Source organism: Loxodonta africana, chromosome 11 (genome assembly GCF_030014295.1).
Source record: "Loxodonta africana isolate mLoxAfr1 chromosome 11, mLoxAfr1.hap2, whole genome shotgun sequence".
Taxonomy (NCBI): Eukaryota; Metazoa; Chordata; class Mammalia; order Proboscidea; family Elephantidae; genus Loxodonta; species Loxodonta africana.
Genome location: NC_087352.1, coordinates 88,392,194 through 88,417,965, shown reverse-complemented (window position 1 = coordinate 88,417,965; position 25,772 = coordinate 88,392,194). Strand labels below are relative to the sequence as shown.

The 25,772-nt window shown below is 40.2% G+C and overlaps 1 protein-coding gene across 1 annotated transcript in view; it reads right to left on the bottom strand.

Moving 5' to 3' along the window:
* Nucleotides 1-25,772, bottom strand: part of ABHD3 (abhydrolase domain containing 3, phospholipase) — a 51,332-nt gene that overhangs the window by 7,053 nt on the left and 18,507 nt on the right. Inside the window, exons 4-5 of the mRNA XM_003406770.4 lie at nt 19,275-19,320; nt 3,045-3,157 (exon numbers count right to left, since the gene is read on the bottom strand). Of these exons, the coding sequence (XP_003406818.2) occupies nt 3,045-3,157; nt 19,275-19,320 (159 nt within the window). The remainder of the gene's footprint in view (nt 1-3,044; nt 3,158-19,274; nt 19,321-25,772) is intronic.

The following is a 25,772-nucleotide window of genomic DNA, read 5'->3' as shown; positions in this document are numbered from 1 at the left end:
AAGACTCCTGAGTCTATAGTCAGACTCACTGAGTTGTGGCAGAGCAACTGGCTCCTTAAGTAATTTATTTTCTCTTCCTACTCCTTTCTAATCTTCTATCACACTTTCCTTTTTTCTTTTTGTTCTATCATTTTTCGTGGTTCTATCCTAGCTCTAATTTGGTAAAAGGGACAAGAGTTGAGTTTAATCTAATAACAATGTCAGAAATCTAAGTTTAACACTGCCAACTAAGACAAAGGATGATAGTCTAAATTCTGTTTCTCAATGTATTTTCTCTTCTTTAATTCCTCAATTGTTCAGCTTCTGAAATAGAAGAAATGTTAAAAATTTCTTAAACCCTCATTCTTTTATCCAACCCAAATGACGTGGGTTGAATGTAAGGAAGCTTTAGATGCAAGGTGCAAATTTAGTTTTTGAAAATGACTCTTCATAATGACTGTACACAATATTGTATTCACTAAGCCATTTACAAGGAGTCTTGGTAGCACAACGGTTAAGTGTTTGGCTGCTAACCGAAAAGCTCATGGTTCGAACCCACCAGCAGCTCTGCGGGAGAAAGATGTGGCAATCTGCTTCCGTAAAGATTACAGCCTTGGAAATCCTATGGCTCTACTCTGGCCTTTAGGGCCATTATGAGGTGTAATCTACTCAATGGCACACAACGAACAACAAAATACTCATTAGTTGGAAGTCAGATAGAGCTGGAAGGCTGCTGCAATGAGCAAATTTGACGGGTTATAGGAGAAGGGAGGACCAGCAGTAGCCATGACCAAGTAGGTGAGGCTAGCTCTTCGTTATTACTCAGGAAAAAAGCAATGCCAAGCTGCTACCAAAAAAAAAAAAAAAACTTCTTTTACTTCTACAGTATAAAGGATTCTACCTTTTTTCACCAAAAGGGGGGGGAAAAAAAAGCGAGAGCAATGGGGAAGAAACCTATGGATTAAGAGACTTAAGAGACCTATCAATCCCAAAGTATGGACCTTATTTGGCTCCTGACTCAAACAAACTGTAAAATCAAACTGAGGACTGGGAAAATGTGAACACTGATTGAATATTTGATGATATTTAAGAATTACTGTTGATTTTGTTTAGGTGTGGGTTGTTCTGATTTGTTTTTTTCTGAAAGAGAAATTCTACCTTTTAGAGATACCTACTGAAATATTTATGAAAGATGGTGGGGATTTATTGTATTATAATCAGAGTGGGAGGGATGGGGAGATACTGATGAAATGATATTATCCATGAGTTGAAAATTACTGAAGCTGAGTGATGAGAGCTGGGTAATATTTAAAGTTGGGTAATGAGCATATGAGGATCATAATACTCTTTAATGCATATTTGGAATTTTCTGTACAGTTTCAAGTTTGTTTACTAACTCATTGTAACACTGGAATTTAACTGGGTCTAGAGCAGCATGGAAACCCTGGTGGCACAGTGGTTAAGTGCTACAGCTGCTAACCAAAATGTCAGCAGTTCAAATCCACCAGGCTCTCCTTGGAAACGCTATGAGGCAGTTCTACTCTGTCCTATGGGGTTGCTATGAGTCAGAACTGACTCAATGGCAACAGGTTTGGTTTTGGGTTTTTTTTTTTTTTTTTTTTTTTTGAGCAGCATAGGCACCCTGGCAGCACAATGGTTAAGTGCTTGGTTGCTAACAGAAAGGTCGGCAGTTCGAGCCCACCCAATGGCTCAGAGAGAGAAAAGACCTGGCGACCTGTTCCCTAAAGATTAAAAAAAAAAAAAAGGAAATCCTATGGGACAGTTCTACTCTGTCATATAGTGCTGCTAGGAGTCAGAATCAACTTGACAGCACAGGACAATAATGACAGAGCGGCATGGGTTCCTTTGCTAGACTCAGTTCTGGCTCAAAGCCTGTACTTGGCCTCGGGCATCACAGACTTGGGAATTACCCCAGTGTAAGGGGCACTGGGCATAAGGATGCGCAACTGACTCTGCTTTTTGTCTGCTGCACCTCCAAAAGAAAAAAATGTGTCAAACTGTAACACACATCCTCAAGTGGTAAGGCCACTTGGGAACGTGTCACAGTGCTAGGCAACTAGAAAGGGTGTTTCCTTCAAACAATGTATAAGACATTAACATTCAACCAGCTGCAAAGGCTAACGGTCAAGTCCTGCCTTCAGGCACTGAGACTTCAGTGAGACATAAATAAGCATTTCCCACGAGCTTCTGAATAGAGAGTCTGGGCCTGTTTATTATGTAAGGTCTGGCCGTAAAAAACGTCAAGAATTTATGATTAAGAGGAAAAAAAAGTTCAGCTGGCACCCTTTCCTTTAAGGTTCATGTTATGGGGCGAAAGAGAGAGAAGCTAAATGCTGTCTCTTAAGCACAGTTCAGAGATTCTGCCTAGCTTTTCTGCACTGATTCAGATGTCTTCCTTTAGTAGGTCAAAGCAGACCTTCCATGCTAATGTAAGAAATGCATTCTCTTCTTCTTAGCTTTAGGTTTATGGGAATATAAAAAGCTATGGGGAAGGCCTATTTTTCAGAGTCTATCATTTGTAAAGCTTATCGCTTTCAAGCGAATATACTGCTAAGATGTTTTGAAAGGTGAAACACCAGGTAAATCAATTACAAAATCAAGAAAAAAAATAATGTTTTCTATCTCCAGTGCTTGCTGATTTCAAAAAGTCATTTTGGACAATGGTTTAGGAAATCTAAAGCATAATAAAACGCCAGATGAGAAAAATTTCAGTTTCCTTAAGCTCACCACCACTAGAAGAAGAAAACAATTATTAGCAGAAATGAGCTTGAATATAAACATGAAAAATAAAAGCTCCAAATAAGCCCAAATGTAATTGCAAGCGCCACAAATTATAATAATGTACATAAGCTTAAAATCGCAGCCGGAGTGAAAGGGGTTAACAGCAAAATTTCACAACTTAGAGAACAGCATTCAACCACAAGTGGTAAAATACAGTAAAAATAACCATGTATATTAAAATGCCTATGTAGTTCCAGTCCTGTGGAACAGGCAGTCGGCAAGACCACCTTACTCTCAGATATTTTAGAAACAGGAAACCTTACCCTCCCATGGAAACCCCTGCTGCCAGAAAAGGGGCAGAAGGGTGCAGGCTGTGTACGTGGTGAATAACTGTCTCCAAGTCTTCAGTGTTAGCACAACAGTAAGTCCTCGGCGTCTGTAAGCAGTGACAAGGAAAGCAAAAAAATTAAAATATGAGGTAGCTGATTTATATAATGCAGAAGTATAAAAATGAGCAGTATGTCATTTGTTTGCCCATACTGGCAGTAATAATTGACCATTTTCATACCTTGCAGTACACATAAAACCCACTTCAAATCCACACCATTTGAGTTGGCATTAACGAAAAGACGTTGAACATGCAAGGGAGGCTCGACAGAAATGGGGCAAAACCTATACGATTACCTCAAATTAAGTGGACACGAAGTACCACAGTCAAACGTGTTTCCAATTTAACAAGAACAGAGTCAATTTAGGGAGAAAAGGTGGAGGAAAAAACTTATGCCTGAAAAGCCAAAGTAATTCTTTATCAAAAAACAAACAAGCAAGCAAGGAGACAAAAATGCTGTCACTGATAACATACAAAGGCTTTCCAATCATGCCATAAAAAATTTTAACTGCGGCTTGTTTCTAACTGGCAAACTGTTTCCGCTATCCTGGGTACTGTCTGCCACAATAAACACTTAAAATGTTAAAATGTGTAAAGCTGATTATGCCCTGATATATAATGCATTAAACTAACAGTTTTCATCTGAACATCATCAATAAGGGCTCCATTTATAACAGAAAAGCTTCACAGATGCTTCACCTGACATCTGGGAAGGACGTGGAATCCTCTCTATAGAATATACATGAGAGATGTGTATGAATAAAGTATACGTGAGATAAAATGACCAGAAATTAAATAACAAGGAAAGGAATTTGGTAACACTACTGTAATAAAAAACATAGAAACTAGTTATCCACATCACAGTGACTTCAATATTCTAATAAAGTATGATTGCAACAGGAAGGTCACGTGTCATCCACTCGATCACTAATGAGTTCCCATTGCCGTCGAGTCAATTCCGATTCATAGTGACCCTATCCAACAGGGTAGAACTGTCCCATACGATTTCCAAAGAGTGCCTGGTGGATTCGCACTGCTGACCTTTTGGTTAGCAGCAGTAGTTGTTAACCACTACACCACCAGCGTTTCCTCACTAATGAGTAGTCAAAGAAAATGACAATTTCCAATTTCTCCAATTAAACTCATCCCCCTACAATACTGCCTACTGCCATCTTTTTGAGATCTGCAAATATGGAGCTCTCCAAAAGACAAATGTTAACCTGAGAATATTTATGATAATGACTCACATTTATTGATAATTAAGTTTGTGTCCACAAAACTGTGAGGAAGATGCTATTACTATAATGTCTATTTTATAGACGAGCCAACGGTTTAGAGAGGTTAAATAATTCCTGTTAACACCTTAAATGGCTAATGAGTGACTGAGTTGAGATACTTTACTAATTACTGTGTGATTAAATGCACTTGAGGGGGTGCTTTTTTGGCCTGAATTTAAAGTAGAATCCAAATACGGTAGTCCCTGGGTTACGAATGAGATCGGTTCCTGACTGGGTCTTCAAGTAGAATTTGTACATAAATTGGAACAGGTGCATACAGTTCTTATTTAGCTTTACTTTAGTGCAAGAAAGGAGACCTGGTGGTACAGTGATTAAAGCACTCAGCTGTTAACCAAAAGGTCGGTGGTTCAAATCCACCAGCTGCTCCTCAGGAGAAAGATACTTCCATAAAGATTTACAGCCTTGGAAACACTATGGGCAGTTCTATTCTGTACTACAGGGCTGCTATGAGTCAGAATCAACTCGAAGGCAGGGGGTTTGGTTTTTCTGTTTTTTAGTGCAACAAAGGCTAGAAGCCTTTTCAATGACTTAAAAGCTAAACGCGCATCAAGTGAAATCATGATCAAGTGAAGGTGATGGTGATGAAGAATTTGTTGCAAGCAGGGGTTGGTTCAGCCATTTCAAAATGGGGGCAAATCTACACAACATTAAAGGCAAGTAAATGTGCACAAGTTGGACGTTTGTAACCTGGTGACTGCCTGTGCAATGACACCTACCTACTACCATGCTCATACATGATGACTGCAGAATTTGTCACAAGAATTTAGGTGAAGAAATGATCCTTACTCAGCGTCTTAGTCATCTAGTGCTGCTATGACAGAAATACCACAAGTGGATGGCTTTAACAAACAGAAATTAATTTTCTCACAGTTTAGGAGGCTGGAAGTCCCAATTCTGGATGCCAGCTCTAGGGGAAGGCTTTCTCTCCCTGTCAGCTCTGGGGGAAAGTCCTTGTCTCCTCTGAGCTTCTGTTCCTGGGCAATCTTCACATTGCTTGTCATCTCTCTTCCTATCTCCATTTCTCTAGCTTGCTTATTTAATCTCTTTTACATCTCAAAAGAGACTGACTCAAGATACACCCTGCATTAATCCTGCATCATTAACATAACAAAGACAACCTATTCCCAAATGGGGTTATAACCACAGGCATGGAGGTTAGGATTTACAACACATATTTTTGAGGGACACAATTCAATCCATAACACTCAGCATTTTCATTACTTGTGAGTCTATTCACACTTCAGCGCTTTAAAATTTCTGAATTATTTATGTAGTCACCAACCTCTACTCCTGTTACACAGGCTCTAAGTAAGTGCATGTATGTACATGTACACACACACACTCTTACTGGAAACAAGAACATGGCCTGTGGAAAACTTTTACAATCACAGAATTTTAGAGCCAGGAAGAACCATAGATATCACCTGGTTCTTTATTTACACGTGAGGAAATTGAAGCTCAGCAATGGGCTCAAACATACCTACTATTGTGAGGATGGCGCAGGACCGGGCAGTAATGCCTTCTGCTATACACAGAATTGCTATGAGTCAGAACTGACTCAACGCCACATAACAAGCAAGGCTGAAGTAATTTGCCAAAGGTCACAAAGTAGTGGAGCCTGGGTATATGCTTGTAATAAATGAACTATTTCTTATAAAGCACCAGAGTACCCTGAAGCACACAGATAAATATCTGGTACTTCCAGATATAGGAACTGATTTTTCCCTAAATGTTTTTGTCCAAAAGGATTACATTAAGATCAAAACAGTTAACAGGTGTGAATCAAAAGTTATCAGAACCCTGGAACTCAACAAATCTACAGCTTTCTCAACACCTTCTACCTCCTCTAGGACTGCTCCCTTGGTGCTCATGGCAGCACTATCCTGGTCCTCCACAAGCTGCTGGCTTTCCATTTTCTGCCCAGTTTCTGCATCTTTCCCACCACCCCAAATGTGGGTATTCATTTCTAACAGTTGTGTTTTTGGCCTGCATCTGCTCATTCTCTGGTCAGTACCCAATTCTTGAAGGTCTTATCTGCCTCCATAGCGTCAGCAGCCACCTCTATGCAATGACCAAACCTAAATCTCCACCGTCTCACCTTCATCCTGAGCTGCAGATCCAAGTTTCCAACTTCTCGTGGGCAGTGTCACTGGAAGGGTCTACCAGTACTTCAAACTCAAAATGTCCAAAAGCAAACTCTTTTTTCCCTTTGTGAAAACTTCAAATGCTTCTCCTAACTTCCCATTTTTCTACAAATACTTTCCTAGTTAAAACTGTTGGTGACACTATTGATTTTCCTAGTTGAAATTGTAGGTGACATTCTCCCTCATCCTTAACTGCACAGCCAACATACGGCCACGTCCTGTAGCTTCCACCTCCTTAGTATCTCTCGCAGGAAACCTCTTCATTCCACTCTAATAAAGGCCTGGTTGGTTGGGTTCTCCCAGAAGCAGACACGAGAGAAGGATGGGAGCACAAGCAGTTCATCTGGAAGGTGATATAGGAAGCACTGGGAAGGGAGTGGTGACACTTATTCACGGAAGGGTAGGAAGCCAACGAAGAGTATGTTATCAAGTGGCTGGTGGCTGTGGGCAACAGGGACTCAATTCCCTTGGGGCATGCAGGGAGACTCTGTAGAACATTGCTCAAAATGATCCCAACTGACTGGTAAGGGAGCTGAGTAATTTAGCCACCAACTGCCTTCAGCCACTGGTAGAAGGCTGCTCCTGGAGGATGTTAACTCCCTGGCATGTCTGGTCTGTCCCAAGAACAGGTCCAGTGGGCTCCAGTGCCTAGAGAAGGTGCCCATCAGTTACAGGTGTTTGCAGTGGGAAGCCATCAGATAGGCATGCATGAGACATGGGAATCCTAAGTGCCAAGGGGATAAGGGCATGGCCCCCACTGTCTCTGCTACTCACCTGGACTGCTACAATGACCTCTCACCTGGTTAACTCCTAGTCTTTCCACAACAATCCACAACCCTGCATTCCACCCCCTGCCAGATTCATCTTCTTAAAGAACACAGCCAGCTCCAAGCATAACAGCTGCTGCTGAAAACCCTTCATTTGCTCCCCCATTGCCTACTGAATTAAGTACAAAGTCCTCAGCCAAGTGTTCACGGTCCTCCACACTATGACGCCAAGCAACATTTCTACTCTGTATTTTACTACTTTTCTATATTTACTGATTCAGACAAACGGGACACTGCTTCTCTTGCGGGCTAGGCCTCATAATATCCTTGCCACCAAAGTAATCTTCTCTTGCCGGGTTTCCTTCACTGTCAACTTTGCCTCTTGAAATTGTGTCCATTATTCAAGGCCCATTCATGGTAGGCCAAAGAGCTTCAACATAAGCAGACAGCAGGAAAGCCTTGGCCCCTGTCCTCCAGGACCTCAAAGCCTTTCCCAAGTCCACCCCTAATTGCCCTGTTGAGCCTGCTCCCTGCCCCGCTACCCAGCTAAGTCTTTATCATTACCTATCTTTGACAGTCAAACATTTTTGGCTTGAATTGAAACACAGTGAACTGAATGTAAGAAGACCTCATTAAAAAGCTCTGATATGTAAAACCATGTGGTTATATCACAAAGCTTCCTACTACTTAATGGACTCCAACAGGAAATATCATATGTCTTTTTTTTTCTCTAAGGATCTAATATTCCAACAAGCAGGGCCTATAGAACTCCAGAAACACTACTGGTGTAGTGGTTAAGTGCTACGGCTGCTAACCAAAAGGTCGGTGGTTTGAATCTACCAGGCGCTCCTTGGAAACTCTTATGGGGCAACTCTACTCTGCCCTATAGGGTCGCTATGAGTCAGAATGAACTCGACAGCAATAGGTATGGGTATAGAACTCCAACACCCATTAACAAAAGATTCACCCAGGATACACAGCAAAGACACTTAGGAGGTAATACACTGAATTGGTAAGCCTTACAAAGATTTTCTTCAGGCCTGAAGATACATCTAGCAGCTTTTTACAGGAAAGATGTTACAGTTAAGTCTCAGTTTGCTACGGCTACTAATCCAGTGAGCAACTACACTATTGCAGTGATTTCCATGCTTCCAGAACAAAGGTAGATTAAGCCACACCTCATCAGAAAAGAGAAGAGGAAGGCCTTGCAGGATCTGGCTAGGTGGTGAAAACTCCTCCTAGGGTGAGATGGGGATGGGAAATATGTTCTGGAAAAATGCAGGAAATCCAAAGTACAGATAACCTTCCAGCAGATGCTTAGGCATAATTTCTTTTTTTTTTTTTTTAATAAGCTGGACAAAACCATTTGACAATAATTAGAAAAACCAGGACAGTTGCAATGCAACTATAGTCAGAGAAAAACAACAGGAATTAATTTAAAGCATGTTAAGTGGTTAGTTTTTAAAAAAGCATTGAAAAGAATAATAAAGTATAACTAATTCTTAATTAGCTTGGAAACCCTGCTGGCATAGTGGCTAAGTGCTATGGCTGCTAACCAAAGGGTTGGCAGTTTGAATCCGCCAGGCACTCCTTGGAAATCCTATGGGGCAGTTCTACTCTGTCCTATGGGGTCACTATGAGTTGGAATTGACTCAATGGCAATGGTTTTGGTTTTTTGGTTTACTTCTTAATTATTCGTATGTTAACAGATAAGAAAAAAATAAAGTATATGCTTTGTATTTCTCTGTGGACTACATCTAACTTTTATCCTTCTTAATCAAACAAGAGCTTCTAAAAAGCAGACAGACTGATTTCTCCCTAACCTGAGAGAGAATTGTCTTGTTCTGGGTTTGGAAGACCCCTGTTTTAGAATACAAATTTCATTAAAAAAAAAAATTGGTTTAGAAACAAATTTTATACAGATGGACCCTGTTAATCAAGCAGGCTGACTCTCCCTAGCTATTCTGGGAGGAGATTAATTTACTAATCTGCCGTAGAAGCCATAACCCAGAATCCTCTCTCTGAGTGCTAGGGTTGCCATAGGTAACCATATGGAAGCAGGTGGTCCCGGATTTGTCTTCTGTCCAGTAAAAGGAAAAGTGAAATACACACATCCTTTTAAAAATCATTTTAATTTCACATTTACTTTATTGTCATGTCTAACACTAAATCATTGGGAGCTTAGAATAGTTTGTTTTATAGTCTTTCTTAAGTATTTAATATCTGTACTCAAATATTTGATAAGATGCTATTTAAATGAATCCTGTTGTAACAGAATTACTTACACTCTAACTGATCTCTAGAGTGATTTTGTTGTTGTTGCTGTTTTCATTCCACCCATCCCTTGTCTGGTATTTGGTGAACTGCCCAAACTGTTCCTAGGAAACCTGATCTTAATTTTGTAAGATGAATTTGTTAAATAAGAAGTCAGAGAAAAGAAAAAAATATAGGTACATAAATAAAACCCTCACTTTAATGAACCATTATTTCACCCAATCACTGATCACATAAAATGACCAAATGCTTGAATTTGCCTGGGATTTTGTTCATCTTTTAAAAATAACTAGCCACAAAGAAATGGGGCACAGGAGATAGCCTGGCCAACTCTGAGCCATGTTCCTTGTTCCTGAGAACGGGCAGGATGGCTGTGGCATAGTTCACGCTGTCACACTATACCTGCTACACCCATAAAGGAGTTAGGTTAGTGGCTGAGAGCAGGTCAGCCAGGCAGACCAGAGTTCACTTCAAGCTCTTTAGAGGAAAATCTCCTGCTCTACCCTGGCTGGGCTTGGAGGCAGAAGTGACTCACCTGGGCCAGGATCCTAAGGTAGGCTGCCACATCCCAGGCTACTTACCACCTCACAGTAGTTTTCAACCCCGTCCGTACTTTAGACCCACCAGAGAGTGTCAAGAAGAATGACCAATACCAGAACTCCACCCCTAGACCAAATACATCAGAATCTCTGGGGGTGGAGTTCAGGGACTGGTATTTCTTTAAGCTAATGTGGATTCTAATGTGCAGCTAGGGTTGAGGATCACTGCCCCAGGAAGACAAAGAAACAGGCTCAGAGTTGGGCCAAGAGAGGAGGAGGCGCAGTGACAAGCATGACAAAGCTATCCAGGGTCACTTGGGAGGAGGGAAATCCAGCTTTACAAGGGTCTAGGGTTCCTTGCAGTGTACTGGGAAGTACTCCCAAACATTTCGTACCTTGTAAGACCACCTGGCACATTCCATGAATGCTAGCTAGCTATTAAATTGGAGTCCTGGTGGCGCAGAGGTTAAGAGCTACAGCTGCTAACCAAAAAGTGAGCAGGTCAAATCCGCCTGCTGCTCCTTGGAAACCCCATGGGGCAGTTCTACTCTGCTCTATAGGGTCTGTGTGAGTTGGAATTGACTCGATGGCACACAACAACAACAACAAGCTATTAAATTATTATGCCTAAAACTCTTCAGTTACTTAAACATTCTTTTTCTTTTCTTTTGAAAAAAAAAACTGTAAATACAGAAAATTGTACAGTCATCTGTATACTCACCACTTATAACAGCTGATGTTACTGTACTGGACCCACCTACCAGTGTTAGGAGAAATGCTGAAGGGTTAACTGAACTCACACCTACATCTAGCTGAGATCAACCTTCCTGGTTGAAGAGAGAGAGCTCATTTTGGAGCACTCAGAAAAGGGCAGGCTTGTGTGGGACACAATGGTGTTCAGAAGAAAGGTACTGGGAGTACTCAATATGAATGCTGAGTAGGAAAACACTGTTGAGTGGAAAAGAGAGTGCCTGATGGTATAAGCTTGAGAACTGAACTGTGCTCTAGCTGGCCAGCCCTAAATGCGCTTCCTCTCCTAGACTATAAGAGAGATCCTCAGTCCTTTCTGGAGTCCCTGGGTGGTGCGAACAGTTAATGCACTCAGCTGCTAACCAAAAGGCTGGTGGTTCATGTATACCCAGAGATGTCACAACAGAGACCTGGCAATCTACTTCCGAAAATCAGCCAATAAAAACCCTATGAAATGCAGTTCTACTCTGACACACATGGGGTCAACATGAGTCAGAGTCCACTTGACAGCAAGTAGTGGTGGCAGTCCTTCCTGAATGCCTTCTTCAGAAAATGGGGGTCACAGTGGGAGACAGCCCTAAGGCCCTCCTATTCCATTTGCTTCTACAGAAAACTAAGGTGAAAAAGCTTAGTAGGAGACAAGAACAGATTTCCCTAGATTTGAGTCTTTCATCACCCAAAGAATCTAGGTCAAAGAGAGAACCCTCTCTCTGAAAACACTCCTTCCCTCCACCCCCAGGCTTTCAGCCTGGCTGTACTGGAAGCTGGGGTTGAAAGGTGAAGGTGCTGGACTGGACAGTCTGAGTTCTTGCCCTATAACCACCGATCAGCTTTATGGACTCAGGCCAGCCACCCCACACCCCCAAAGACATCCTCATCTATAAATGAGGTTCTGAGGATTTGAGGGCTTCTTAAAACAGAGCTGGAGCTCTAGTAGCACAGTGGTTAAGAGCTCAGCTGCTAACCAAAAGGTTGGCAGTTAGAATCCACAAGGCCCTCCTTGGAAACCCTATAGGGCAGTTGTAGTCTGTCCTATAAGGTTGCTATGAGTAGGAATCGACTCATTGACAATGGTTTTTTTTTTTTTTTTTTTTTTTTCAGGTAATGCAGAGCTACTCCAAGTGCCAGTCCACGAGGGATAAGATGCTGGCATCAGAAAGCAGATCGACATACTGCTTCTCCCATTAAGAGAGTATTCCTACAGGAAACACATGCCAGCTTGCCTAAACAAAGTGCTTGGAACCGTCACTGATTTACATTCTATCGCAAGCTCCTCATCCTGTCAACAACTGGTGTCCCAGAGTTTGAGGAGAGGAAACTGGTTCAAAGATGACACTTTGAGTAGCTCTGCTTTAAAGCACCCCCCAGCTTCCTGTCCTCCTTGTTGGCCCCCCCTTACCTGCTGAACTAGCTCTAAGTCGAACTGGAAAGAGCCTGAGGAGACTGCTTGTTACCTCTTTTTTAAAAAATATAACAGCGTGAGTTATAATTCACATATAATTCATCCATTTAAAATATGCAAATCAATGGTTTTTAGTATATTCACAGAGTGGTACAACCATTACCACAATCTTAAGTTTAGAACGTTTTCTTCCTCCCTAAAAGAAATACCCGTTAGCAGTCATTCTCCACACTCCTCCACCCCCGCTCCAGCCCTAAACCACCCCTCCCAAAAAGACAAACAAACAAAAAAACAAACCCATTGCCATCAAGTCAACTCAGACTCATAGTGAGCCTACAGGACAGAGTAGAACTGCCTTACAGGGTTTCTAAGGAGCACTTCGTGGGTTCGAACTGCCAGCCTTTTGGTTGGCAGCCATAGCTCTCAACCAGTATGCTACCAGGGTTTCCCCTCTAGCCGTAGGCAACCACTAACCTACTTTCTGTCTGTAGAGATTTCCCTATTCTGGAGTTTTCATATAAATAGAATCATGCAATATGTGGTTCTCTGTGATGGTTTCTTTCACTTAGCATAATGTTTTCAAAGTTCATCCATGTCGTAGCACTTATTAATTTTTCTCATTACTGGTAGTCCCTGATTTATGACAGGGTCACATTCCAATAACTCCTTCATAAACCGTTCTGATGTATGCTGAATATCTTATTTATTTTTTTTTAGTTTTCATTATTATTGCCTTTTATTATCAGTATCTTTATAAATCCAGCAATGTTTTGAACAATAAATCATGAAATTGAATCATCTGTGAGTGAACATCTGAGAATGACAACATCAGCAAATTATGTGCTGCAACATATTATTAACGATAAGATGGACCAAAAGAACCTGACAGTCTTAACTGTGGCTCCTCTTAACTCGAACACAACGTTAAGTCAGGACTACCTGTACCAATACATGCTATGACATGGATGAACTTTGAAAACGTTATGCTAAGTGAAAGAAACCAGTCACAAAGGACCACATATTGTCTGATTCCATTTTCATTCCTTTTTATTGACAAATAATACTCCATCGCATGGAAATACCACATTTTTGTTTATCCATTCATCAGCTCATGCGCATTTAGGTGGTTTCTACATTTTGGCCATTATAAATAATACTTAACATTTGTGTACAGTTTTTCTGTGGACATGTTTTCGTGTCTTGTAGTGCAGTGGAGTTTCATTCTACCTAGGGATGGAATATACCTAGGAAGGTTTAACTTCTTAAGAAACTGCCACATTGTTTTCCAAAACAGCTAGGAGGTTTTTCTTGTAGGGAAACAGGAGTCTGTATGACCCTATAGCCCAAACTATAAAGGCCCATATGTAGCTTTCAACAAACTCCGTTTTGACTGAGTTCTTTGTAAATTATCATTACTAAACTAAGCTGGAGACAAGGTCGTTCAAAACGTAATCACTAACATCAGGGAGCTTGTGGATAATTTGGATTTCTCAGTACCTATCCTTGAAAACCAATCTACAGAGCACAAGAGAAAGTACCATCTAGTCCGTGAGCTCCAAGAACCCGGCAGTAATCTGAGGATCAGGCTCCTAAGATTAGGGCTGTCTGACTCCTACAGAAACAGCCCAGGGAGGGCAAGGAGCAGGCTTCTCATTTCATGTGAGCACAGACTTTGGCTTTCCCTCAATCAATTTCCAACGATTAATCAGAAATGAGGACACGATCATGGTTGTGGAAAATTTCTCCTTTGCAGGAGCCACAGGAATCCCTATAAATTCTAAGTATCTTCAACATATTCCAGCAAATTCTTTACTTTTGCATTTTCCCACTTTTTTATGAGAACTGCTCTTGGGAGAAATTCCATTTCATCTTTGCTAGCTCTTACGGGTTAATTTCAGTTAGAGACAGTTCCTTCCTATTTGATCCTTCCTATTTGCTGATTCATCTTTTGTTCTTTTTTATTCCTACCCTAAGGTCTTACTTTGAGCCTGAGCCATATTAAATCTTTTCTGGAACAAGGTGAGGTATAAATAAACATAGAATTCCTCTAGTCTGAAACAGTAATCATCCATAGCTCTAAGGCAAAAAGGAGGATTATCAGGGGATCTAAATATCAAAGTTTGCTCCAATAATCAATATTGGTATTTGATTTTTTTGTGATCCAACTTAAGAAAGAATAAGGATCTAAAACGAGCAAAATATAATCATATTCTTTTAGAACTGCTTTAAAAAGGAAATTAAGAGAGTAATTTAATCATAATTTAATAGATACTTCTTGTACCCTAATTTAATGAGTTAGTAGTAATCATACCTTGGATTATGAAAAGTCTCATTTTACACGATATTTTCATAGTCATTATTTCCTTTGAACTTTGAGCACCCTTGTAAGATAGCACATGTACCTTATTAGCAGATAAGAAAATGAGACACAGAAAGGTCACTTGACTTGTCCCATCACTAAGCTGCTTAGTGGTGAGGACAGAGCTGAAACAGGGTCTTCTCACTAAGACCAAAGTACTTCATGCCACACACACCCAAGCTGCTTTCCAGACTGTAGCTATAACAACCTAGCTTGAATTAGCCTTTATGACACAGATATTTACTTGAGGTACAAGTTCACCAGAATTCAACCCACTGCACTGTTTAAGGCCTCAAAGGCCAAGCTACTCTTATCTTCTACCTTAGAACTCAGTGAATTAAAAAAAAAAAAAAAAATTGGTTAACTATATACCATCCCTTTGCAAGAACTCAGTGTTCTTGGAGATTTTTCAAAATTCCAATTAAAGTTTAAGACTAAAACTTACTGGGTTGCTGCTACATCTTTTTTTTTTTTTAATAATTTGTTTTATTTTTGTTGTTAAGACCTATACACAGCAAAACAAATACAAATTCAAGTTTCTACATGTACATTTCAGTGACACTGATTATATTGTTAGAGTTGTGTAATCATGCTCACCCTCCTTTTCTGAGGTGTTCCTTCCCCATTAACATAAACTCACTGCCCCCTAAGATTCTTATCTCCTCTCTTGAGTTGCTATTGTCAATTTGATTCCACACAAATAGATCTTAAGAGGGCATCATGCTCAAGGCAGACATTGTTTTAAGGTCAGCAGTTCGAATCCACCAGCTGCTCCTTGGAAAACCTACGGGGCAGCTCTTTTCTGTCCTATAGGGTCACTATGAGTTGGATTCGACTCAATGGCACACAACTACAATTGTTTGGTTTTAAGAAGACTTCAGGGGATATATCTGGTTAAAGGTTTAAATTAGATTATTTTAGGACAAGAGTTTCAGGGGGTTCATCCAGCCTTCACTGCTCCAGAAAATCTGAATTCTAGGAGATGGCTGTTACATTCTTTTAAAGTAAATTCCCAATTAAGTTTAAATGCTGAGGAGAAAAGGTTTCTAAAGCTTCCTCTTCCTCTTTTTCTCTCCTCCTTCCTATTTGTTGTTTTCTAACCTCTTCCCCTTTAACTCTCACAGGCTCTCTTCCTCTTCTATAAACTCTGCCTAAGCAATCTAAGTACTCCTGGGCTTAGCTGCCACTTGAACACTGCCAATCCCAAGTTTCTCTCTCTAGCTCACATGTCTCTCCTGAGATTCAGTCCAGTATATCCAACTATATACTACAAATTTCTACCTGGGTGATCTAAAAGTACCTAAACAGCTAAAACTGAATTCGTTATCTTAATTACACCAAAATCTCCTAAATTGTTTATTTCAGCAAATACCAGCACTTCTACCAGTCAGCAAAGCTAGAAATGTCACCCATGACTCCTCTCTCTCCACTTCTTACAATACTGGCAATACTATTGCTTTTCTGCCCCATGAATACCTCTCATTTTCCTTATCTCCTCTTCATCCATCCTACGTTTACTTTCAGACTCCAGGTAGATCTACAGAAACTGATTTCTAATTGATCTCCTAGCCTCTAGCCTCATTCCGCCACCCCCACTTCTTTTCTACACCCCAGTGCCATGCTTCTCTTTCTAAAATATGTTCAATTATTCCCTTGTTTTGAAATTTCAATGGTTCTATACTAGGTTTCTTAGAGTGCTACACATGAATCTTCAATGTCACTTCCTAAATAATGAGAGGCAGTATGAGTGACAGAATTAGTACTTGGACTACCTGGGTCTGAATCCTGGCTCTGTCATTTCTTGACTGGGGCAAGTTTCTTAACCTATCTGTGCCTCATTTTCTTCATCTGGAAGATGCCAATGACGGTAGTTATACTTACATAAGGCATCGGGTAGGAGTCCTGGTTGTGCAGTGGTTAAAGCACTCGGCTGCTAGCCCAAAGGTCGGTGGTTCGAACCCACCAGCCGGTCCACAGGAGAAAGGTGTGGCAGGCTGCTCCTGCAAAGATTTACAGCCTTGGAAACCCTACGGTTTCTACTCTGTCCTATATGGTTACTATGAGTAGAAATTGACTTGACGGCAGAGGGTTTTTTTTTTCTGGTTGAATGCATTGGGTTGTTTTCATTGCTGCATTAAGTAAGAAAAGATGTAACTGATAGATTCTAAGGACTCAATGACATTAGATATAATTATTACCATCGTTATCCAGCTACAAGTACCTCTTGATATTCCATGTTCTTTAATACCTTGTTCTTTATGCCAAGAAAGCCTCTCTCTCCCTTCTCCTGCTGGTTCAATACCACAGTCTTCAAGATCCAACTCAAATGTTACCTCCTCTGGGAAGTTTTCCACTTCCCCCAGGCAGTCAGCTACTCCTTCCCTTTGGGCCTTGTAGCTTTAATAAATTTTCCTACGGTATAATCTATGTACTTTTATGTACCTGACCTTCTCCCTCAACTCAAGTTTGAGCTCCCAGGGTAGGGCTGTGTATCCTCCTCACTTCACTGTCTTACACAGTCCTTACTGGGCATGCAGTACAGCTTTGCTGAATGAATACATCTTTGCCCCTCACTTTATGGGATCTAACAGACTATGCTTTGTAGAACTATGATTTGCTTGAGAACCTCAGACCATGTCTTGCCCATCTTTGTGTCCTGGAAGCTTCTAGAAAAATGTACATTAGACTATAGCTGCTCAAAAACTATTTGCTTGGTCCAGAGTCACAATGACAAATTCATATATTTCCTGTTAGAGTACCTTCTGTCTATAAAATTCCTGACAGGCTGTACTAAATAAGGAAATATAAACCATTTCATTGAACTATTTATTATGAGGCACTTGAGCAAGACCATAAACACTTTATAATTTTAGCTTCTGAAACATATTGACCCTGATTCCCTCCAGGGCCTAAGTCATTGTGAAGCAGACTGAAAGAGCGCTTATTTTCCCCCACGTTCTCATAAAGCTTTTGTGACATCACTGTAAATATTTATTTTGGCCATGACTTAAGTGTTTACAGTCTTTAGGTCATCCTTCTGCCAGTGACACAAAACAAAACAAACAAAAAATAGTCACTGCTCTTTCTTTCAGTTCTGGTAGAATTGCCTTTGGCCTGTCAAAGTGGTGAGGGACTCAAAGTCAAAAAGCTGCAAGAAAACTTTAGTGAGTATAGTATTTCTCGTTCCAACTCACAGGTTTAAACCTTAGACAGGGGTATGATTTTCTAAGAGATGGAAGCACTTGCATCCTAGCAAAACCTCTAGGATTTAGATAAAATAAAAAGAGTGATTTAAAAAAAGTTTGAAATAATATTTTCTCTATGGAAATTTTGGCTAGCAGGCACATAATGGAAACCCCAGTAGGTGGTAGTTAAGAGCTACAGCTGCTAACCAAAAGGTTGGCAGTTTGAATCCACCAGGCACTCCTTGGAAACCCTATGGGGCGGTTCTACTTTGTCCTTTAGGGTCGCTATGAGTCAGAATCGACTCAAGGGTAACGGGCATTGGTATAGGCATATAATATGCAGTTATTTTGTGACAAAAGAAAATTTCGTTTCCTAAGTAAAAAAAGTATTACTGTACTGTTTGTTTTTGCACTGTTTAATTTTTAAATAGAATGTGTTTTGTATTAAAAATGATGTAGGTAAATTTCTAAAAACCCGTTGCCATCGAAGTCAATTCCGACTCATGGCAACCATATGTGCGTCAGAGTAGAACTGTGGTCCACAAGGTTTTCAATGGGTGATTTTTCAGAAGTAGGCTGCCAAGCATTTCTGGGTGGACCCAAACCACCAACCTTCCAGTTACCAGTCAAGCATGTTAACTGTCAAGCAAGGAATCCAGATAAATAGATACCAAAACACAAAACCAAACCCATTGCCGTCAAGTCGATTCCGATTCATAGTGACCCTATAGGTCAGAGTAGAACTGCTCCATAGGGTTTCCAAGGCTGTAATCTTCATGGAAGCAGACTGCCATATCTTTCTCCCACAGAGCAGCTGGTGGGTTCAAACCACCAACCTTTGGGCTGGCAGCCTAGTGTTTAACCACTGCACTACCAGGGCTCCCCAGAGAAAAAAATACAGTAAGTGCAAAAATTAAGTTACAAGATAGAATCTTAATTTTTTAAAAAAATATACATGTATTACATATTTTATATATGTAACCCGTTGCCATTGATTTGATTTGACTCATAGCAACCTATAGGACAGGGGAGAACTGCCCTATAGGGTTTCTAAGAGCACCTGGTAGATTCGAACTGCCAAACTTTTGGTTAGCAGCTGAACTCTTAACTACTATACCACCAGGGTTTCCATATACATATGCACGTATATATGTATATAAAAAAAAAAATAAAAAAATATATATATATTTTTTTTTACATACACATATATATACACATATATACATACATATACATATTACACACAAATAAGGTCTGGATGAACACCATTTCTCTAGTTGTGATACTGTAGGTCTTGTAAATTTCCTTTTTTTTTTGGCTTATCTGAAGTTTTCTACAATGCACTTGTACTGTTTACATAATAAGAATTTTTTTAAATAAAAAAGAATATGCTTTTTATTCTAAAACTGGAAATGAAGGCCGCTGTCATTTATTTAGATTTACTTACCAAGAGATTCTCCCCCGCCACTCCTCTGTTGTTAAAAACCACACATCTAAAAACCAGGAAAGTAGCTTTTGTTATTTCTAAACATGATTCTTGCTCACAATATAATATTAAGATTATCTTACTGGCACTGCTTTACAGCACTGGAAGATTTTTGAAAAATCTCTTCTACAGAAATGATAATGTTTGACCATCTCATCTAAATGCACTAAAACAGAATTCCAGTTCTCTAAATGTGGGTTCAAATTAGAAAATTGCATAGTGAAGTGATGTTCATTTATCCTACCAAAGGGCATCATTTTTACAACTTCTTCCTATGTATATATGTAAGCCTCCAATAAGTATTACTAAAATAATCAAAAATATAAGTCAAATATAAATGTTTCTGTGTCCAAAAAAAAAAAAAAGTCCTCTACCCATTCTACTATAACATTAATAAGCATCTATGCATAGTCTAAGAGATGGCTCATGTTCCATCAAGGCTCAGCAAACACAGAGACCAGTATCTTACGTGAGGTGAAACATTACCACAGGCGGAGCTGTAACACGTGGCCTCCCTCCCCACTTCAGGAACCTGGCATCTGAGTTGGCAGGCTGGATCACCAATAGGCTACTGTTTGGTATTCAGTTGACCTAAGGGGGAAAGACTACCTGTGTGCCCTACAATCGAGTTCTCTCCCAGGGAAATGAGTTATGTAAGGAACTTAGGTCAGTATTGGCACACAGCAGTGCTCAATGTAAAGTGCTATTAGTATCAACGGTAGTTACAGTGTCATGCTACCTTTAAACAGTAGTTCTATATTTAAAGTATTTAACTTTCAGCCAACCATATCCCCAGATATGCAATTTTTGCCATCCTCAGACAAAATCCTGACCCCTGTCTGCACAGGTTCTCTTTGATTAGTGCATCTATAATCATACTGAGGAGCCCTAGTGGTACAGTGGTTAAGTGCTTGGCTGCTCCTTGAAAGGTCGGTGGTTCAAACCCACCAGCTGCTCCGTGGGAGAAAGATGTGACAGTCTGTTTCTGTAAAGATTTACAGCCTTGGAAACTCTATGGGGCAGTTCTACTCTGTCCTATAGCATCACTACGAGTTGGAATCGACTCAATGCAATGGGTTTGGTTTTGGTTTTCATATTCGTATCAATTAAAATTCATTTAGTTTTTGTTTACTTATACAGTCAATCAAGGTCATTTAAAATCTACTCCTCTTCTTTCAGGGTGTTGCTCGCCATTGTATGGGTTCTCAGCACTAAAGAACGCCCTGCTCTACATAATATACACAACTCTGACTCACTCCTCAGGGATTAGATTTCAAGGTATATCACTTCCATTCAATGTGATACTTAGAATATTTTCTGCAAGCGAAAAATTATTTTTTGCAGCCAAAAGGTCATATAAAGAATTTGACTAGGCTCAGCTAAAAGAAGGTCAGTGAAAAAGAGGAAGACCCTCAATGAGATGGACTGACACAGTGGCTGCAACCATGGACTCAAGCATAACAAGGATTGTGAGGATGGTGCGGGACTGGGCAGTGTTTTGTTCTGTTGTACACAGGGTCACTATGAGTCAGAACTGACTCAACGGCACCTAACAACAGCAACAAGCTAAAAGAATAGAAATATTTAAAAATCTCAGAAATGTGATTTGAGAAAAAGCTAGAAGTATGACATTTTACTGACCAAGCTGAGATTTTAAATGCACTATAAATCCATGCAGAAAAAGCAAGCAGAGTCAGTTCCTCTTTTTTTTAATTTTTATTGTGCTTTAAGTGAAAGTTTACAAATCAAGTCAGTCTCTCATACAAGAATTTATACACACCTTGCTATATATTCCTAATTGCTCTCCCCCTAGTGAGACAGCACATTCCTTCCCTCCACTCTCTCTTTTCGTGTCCGTTCCGCCAGCTTCTGACCCCCTCTGCCCGCTCATCTCCCCTCCAGATAGGAGAAGCTAACATAGTCTTATGTGTCTACTTGATGCAAGAAGCTCATTCCTCACTAGCATCTTTTTCTATCCTATTGCGCAGTCCAACCCCAAGAGTTGGCGTTGGGAATGGTTCCTGTCTTGGGCTCACAGAAGGTCTGGGGACCATGACCACTGGGGTGCTTCTAGTCTCATTCAGACCATTAAGTCTGTTTTTTTTTAATGAGAATTTGGGGTCTGCATCCCACTGCTCTCCTGCTCCCTCAGGGGTTCTCTATTGTGTTCCCTGTCAGAGCAGTCATTGGTTGTGGCCGGGCACCATCTAGTTCTTCTGGTCTCGGGCTGATGTAGTCTCTGGTTTATGTGGCCCTTTCTGTCTCTTGCGCTCATGATTACCTTCTGTCTTTGGTGTTCTTCATTCTCCTTTGCTCCAGGTGGGTTGAGACCAAATGATGCATCTTACATGGCTGCTTGTTAACGTTTAAGGCCCCAGAAGCCACTCTCCAAAGTGGGATGCGAAATGTTTTCTTAATAGATTTGATTATGCCAATTGACTTAGATGTTCCTAAACCATGGTCCCCAAACCCCCGCCTCCACTATGCTGGCCTTCGATGCGTTCAGTTTCTTCAGGAAACTTCTTTGCTTTTGGTTTAGTCCATTTGTGCTGACCTCTCCTGTACTGTGTGTTGCCTTTCCCTTTACCTAAAATAGTTCTTATCTACTATCTAATTAGTGAAAACCCCCTCCCTCCCTCCCTTCCCACTCTTGTAACCATCAAAGAATATTTTCTTCTCTGTTTAAACTATTTCTCGAGTTCTTAAAACAGTGGTCTCATACAATATTTGTCCTTTTGCAACTGACTAATTTCACTCAGCATAATGTCTTCCAGATTCCTCCATGTTACGAAATGTTTCACGGATTCATCATTGTTATCAGTGTGTAGTATTCCATTGTGTGAATATACCATAATTTATTTATCCATTCATCCATTCATGGGCACCTTGGTTGCTTCCATCTTTTTGCTATTGTAGACAGTGCTGCAATGAATATGGGTATGCATATGTCTGTTTGTGTAAAGGCTCTTATTTCTTTAGGATATATTCTGAGGAGTGGGATTGCTGGATCGTATGGTAGTTCTATTTCTAGCTTTTTAAGGAAGCGCCAAATCGATTTCCAAAGTGGTTGTACCATTTGACATTTGCACCAGCAGTGTATAAATGTTCCAATCTCTCCACAGCCTCTCCAACATTTTTTTTGTGTTTTTTGGTTTAATGCCAGCCTTGTTGAAGTGAGATGGAATCTCATTGTAGTTTTGATTTGCACTTCTCCAATGGTTAATCATCACGGGCATTTCCTCATGTATCTCTTAGCTACCTGAATGTCTTCTTTAGTGAAGTGTTTGTTCATATCTTTTGCCCATTTTTTAATAAGGTTTTTTGTCTTTTTGCAATTGAGTTTTTGCAGTATCATGTAGATTTTGGAGATCAGGCGCTGATCGGAAATGTCATAGCTAAAAACTTTTTCCCAGTCTGTAAATAATCTTTTTACTCTTTTGATAAAGTCTTTGGATGAGCATAAGTGTTTGATTTTTAGGAGCTCCCAGTTATTTAGTTTTTCTTCTGCATTGTTAGTAATGTTTCATATACTGTTTCTGCCACATATTAGGGCTCCTAAGGTTGTCCCTATTTTTTCTTCCATAATCTTTATTGTTTTAAATTTTATATTTAGGTCTTTGATCCATTTTGAGTTCATTTTTGTGTATGGTGTGAGGTATGGGTCTTGTTTCATTTTTTTGCAGAGGGATAACCACTTACGCCAATACCAGTTGTTAAAAAGACTGTCTTTTCCCCATTTAACTGATTTGGGGCCTTTATCAACTATCAACTGCTCATATGTGGATGGGTTTAAGTCTAGATTCTCAATTCTGTTCCCTTGGTCTATGTATCTATTGATGTACCAGTACCAGGCTGTTTTAACTATTGTGGCGGTATAATAGGCTCTAAAATCAGGTAGAGTGAGGCTTCCCACTTTGTTCTTCTTTTTCAGTAATGCTTTACTTATCCAGGGCCTCTTTCCCTTCCATATAAAATTGGTGATTTGTTTCTCCACCTCACTAAAAAAAATGGCGGTTCCTTTATCTTTTCTCTGCTCAAAAAATGGCAAGACAGACTAGATATAAACAAAATTTAAGTTAGCCACCTGTGTTTACTTGCATAAGCACCTAAGTAAGAGGAATCGGTGCAAAAGTTAATTGTGACCTTGAACCCTGAAGGGCCTAATCATTCAGAGAAGACCACTTTTATTATTTTTTTATTGTACTTTAAATGAAGGTTTACAGAACAAACTAGTTTCTCATTAAACAGTTACTAGACATATTGTTTTATGACATTGGTTAACAACCCCACAACATGTCAACACTCTCCCTTCTCAACCTTAGGTTCCCTATTAGCAGCTTTCCTGTCCCCTCCTGCCTTCTAGTCCTTGCCCCAGGGCTGGTGGGCCCCTTTAGTCTTGTTTTGTTTTATGGGCCTGTCTAATCTTTGGCTGAAGGGTGAACCTAAGGAGTGACTTCATTACTGAGCTGATAAGGTTTCCAGCGGCCATACTCTCAGGGTTTCTCCAGTCTGTCAGGCCAGTATGTCTAGTCTTTCTTTTTAAATTAGAATCTTATTCTACATTTTTCTCCAGCTCTGTCTGGGACCCTCTATTGTGATCCCTGTCAGAGCAGTCAGTGGTGGTAGCCAGGTACCATCTAGTTGTACTGGACTTAGGCTGGTGGAGGCCGTGGTATATGTGGTCCATTAGTCCTCTGGACTAACCTTTCCCTTGTATCTTCAGTTTTCTTCATTGCTCCTTGCTCCAGAAGGGGTGAGAGCATTGGAGTATCCTAGATTGGCCACTTACAAGCTTTTAACACCCCAGATGCTACTCACCACAGTAGAATGTAGAACATTTTCTTTATAAACTGTGTTAAGCCAATAGAGCTAGATGTTCCCAAAGACCACGGTCCCCACAGCCCTCAGCCCAGCAATTCGCTCTCTCAGGGGGTTTGGAGGTATCTGTGGAGCTTCCGTGACCTTGCCTCATACAAGTTGTACTGGCTTCCCCAGTACTGTGTACTATCTTACCCTTCACCAAAGTTACCACTTATCTATTGAGAAAAGACCGCTTTTAGAGTACAAATATTAAATAAGGATTAAAATGGCTTTTGGGACAAGATGCCATCATCTGTTACTAAGAAAAGGGGACAAAAGTAGTGAGCGGAAAAAAAAAACATGATCTGCAATCTCCTGCTAAAGGAGGAACTGCACTGCTTTCTCCAGACAATGTTTAATCAATAGCAGTCATCATACTTCTAGCCTTAGAAACAGGGCAGAGAGAGAAGGAAAGGTGAGGGCATAGAACAACTACAGAGAAAGGCAGAATGAGGGCTGCCATTCTGTCCCTTTCTCTCAATTCCAGTTGGTGACAACCATCTTCTTCTTTCATTTAACCTCTTTTCTGCCCTGACAGGCAAAGTGCAGTCATCAGGAAACACTTCACACAAAAAGCTGACAGAGCTGGCTGTGGAACCAACTGCTATTCTTCAGGCACTCAATAAGCCTCTGTTAATCTCTGTATTGGCTCTCACAATTTTAAAGGGTGCATCATAAGGAAAATTATTCTGCAAGACTTACTTTTCTCACATATTTTAACTAAATTTCTTCTTAAAACAAGGAAAATATGAATAAATAGAAGAAATGCCAAATAAAGAAGAAATCTGGTATTAAGAACTTTCTGTGAAACAGAACAGGTTAACAAGGGAAGCAGGTGAGTCTCCTTGAATAAAGGTTACATAAAAGGCAGAGAGCTACCTATAAAAGCACAGGGTTTTTCAGCCTCAGCACTACAGATATTTTGGACCAAATCAGTATTTGTTATGGGGGCTGCCTTGTACATTACAGGACATTCAGTAACATCTATGGCTTCTACCCACTATTTGCCAGTAGCACCTGCCCCAGGCATGACAATAAAAAATGGCTCCAGCTGTTGCCTAATGTCCCCTGGGAGGTAAAACTGTCTCTTGGCTGGGAAGGACTATTACAGTGAGAAGGACCAGATAGGCTTAAAATCTATTGAACACAGTGATCTCCCAGCATACATGCTGTAGTCTTTCCCGCTAAACAGGTAGCGCAGACTTCGAGCTTGCGCACCTGCAAAAAGCAGTGAGACGTGAATGAGAAAAAAATACCCCTCTACGCCTAGTTTCCTCATCTGTAAATTAAAGGGATTATATCAGATGACTTCTAATATATTCCAGTTCTAAGATTTCCCAAGTCTTTGAATCTAAGACTAAAAAAAATATCCAGCAAAGAGTGGAATGAGAGGAATATTCAGGGATCAGTCACTCAGTACCATACTGATGTCAGATAATAAAAACAACTAACATTTATTAGCATTTACTATGTGCCAGATTATGTTCTAAGCACTTTACATAAATATTATTAGGATGGTTCATCCATTCATTAAACAAAATTATTAAGCAGAATATTTACCAAACTAAAGATTTAAGTTAGGGTCTGTAGGAGAGAAAC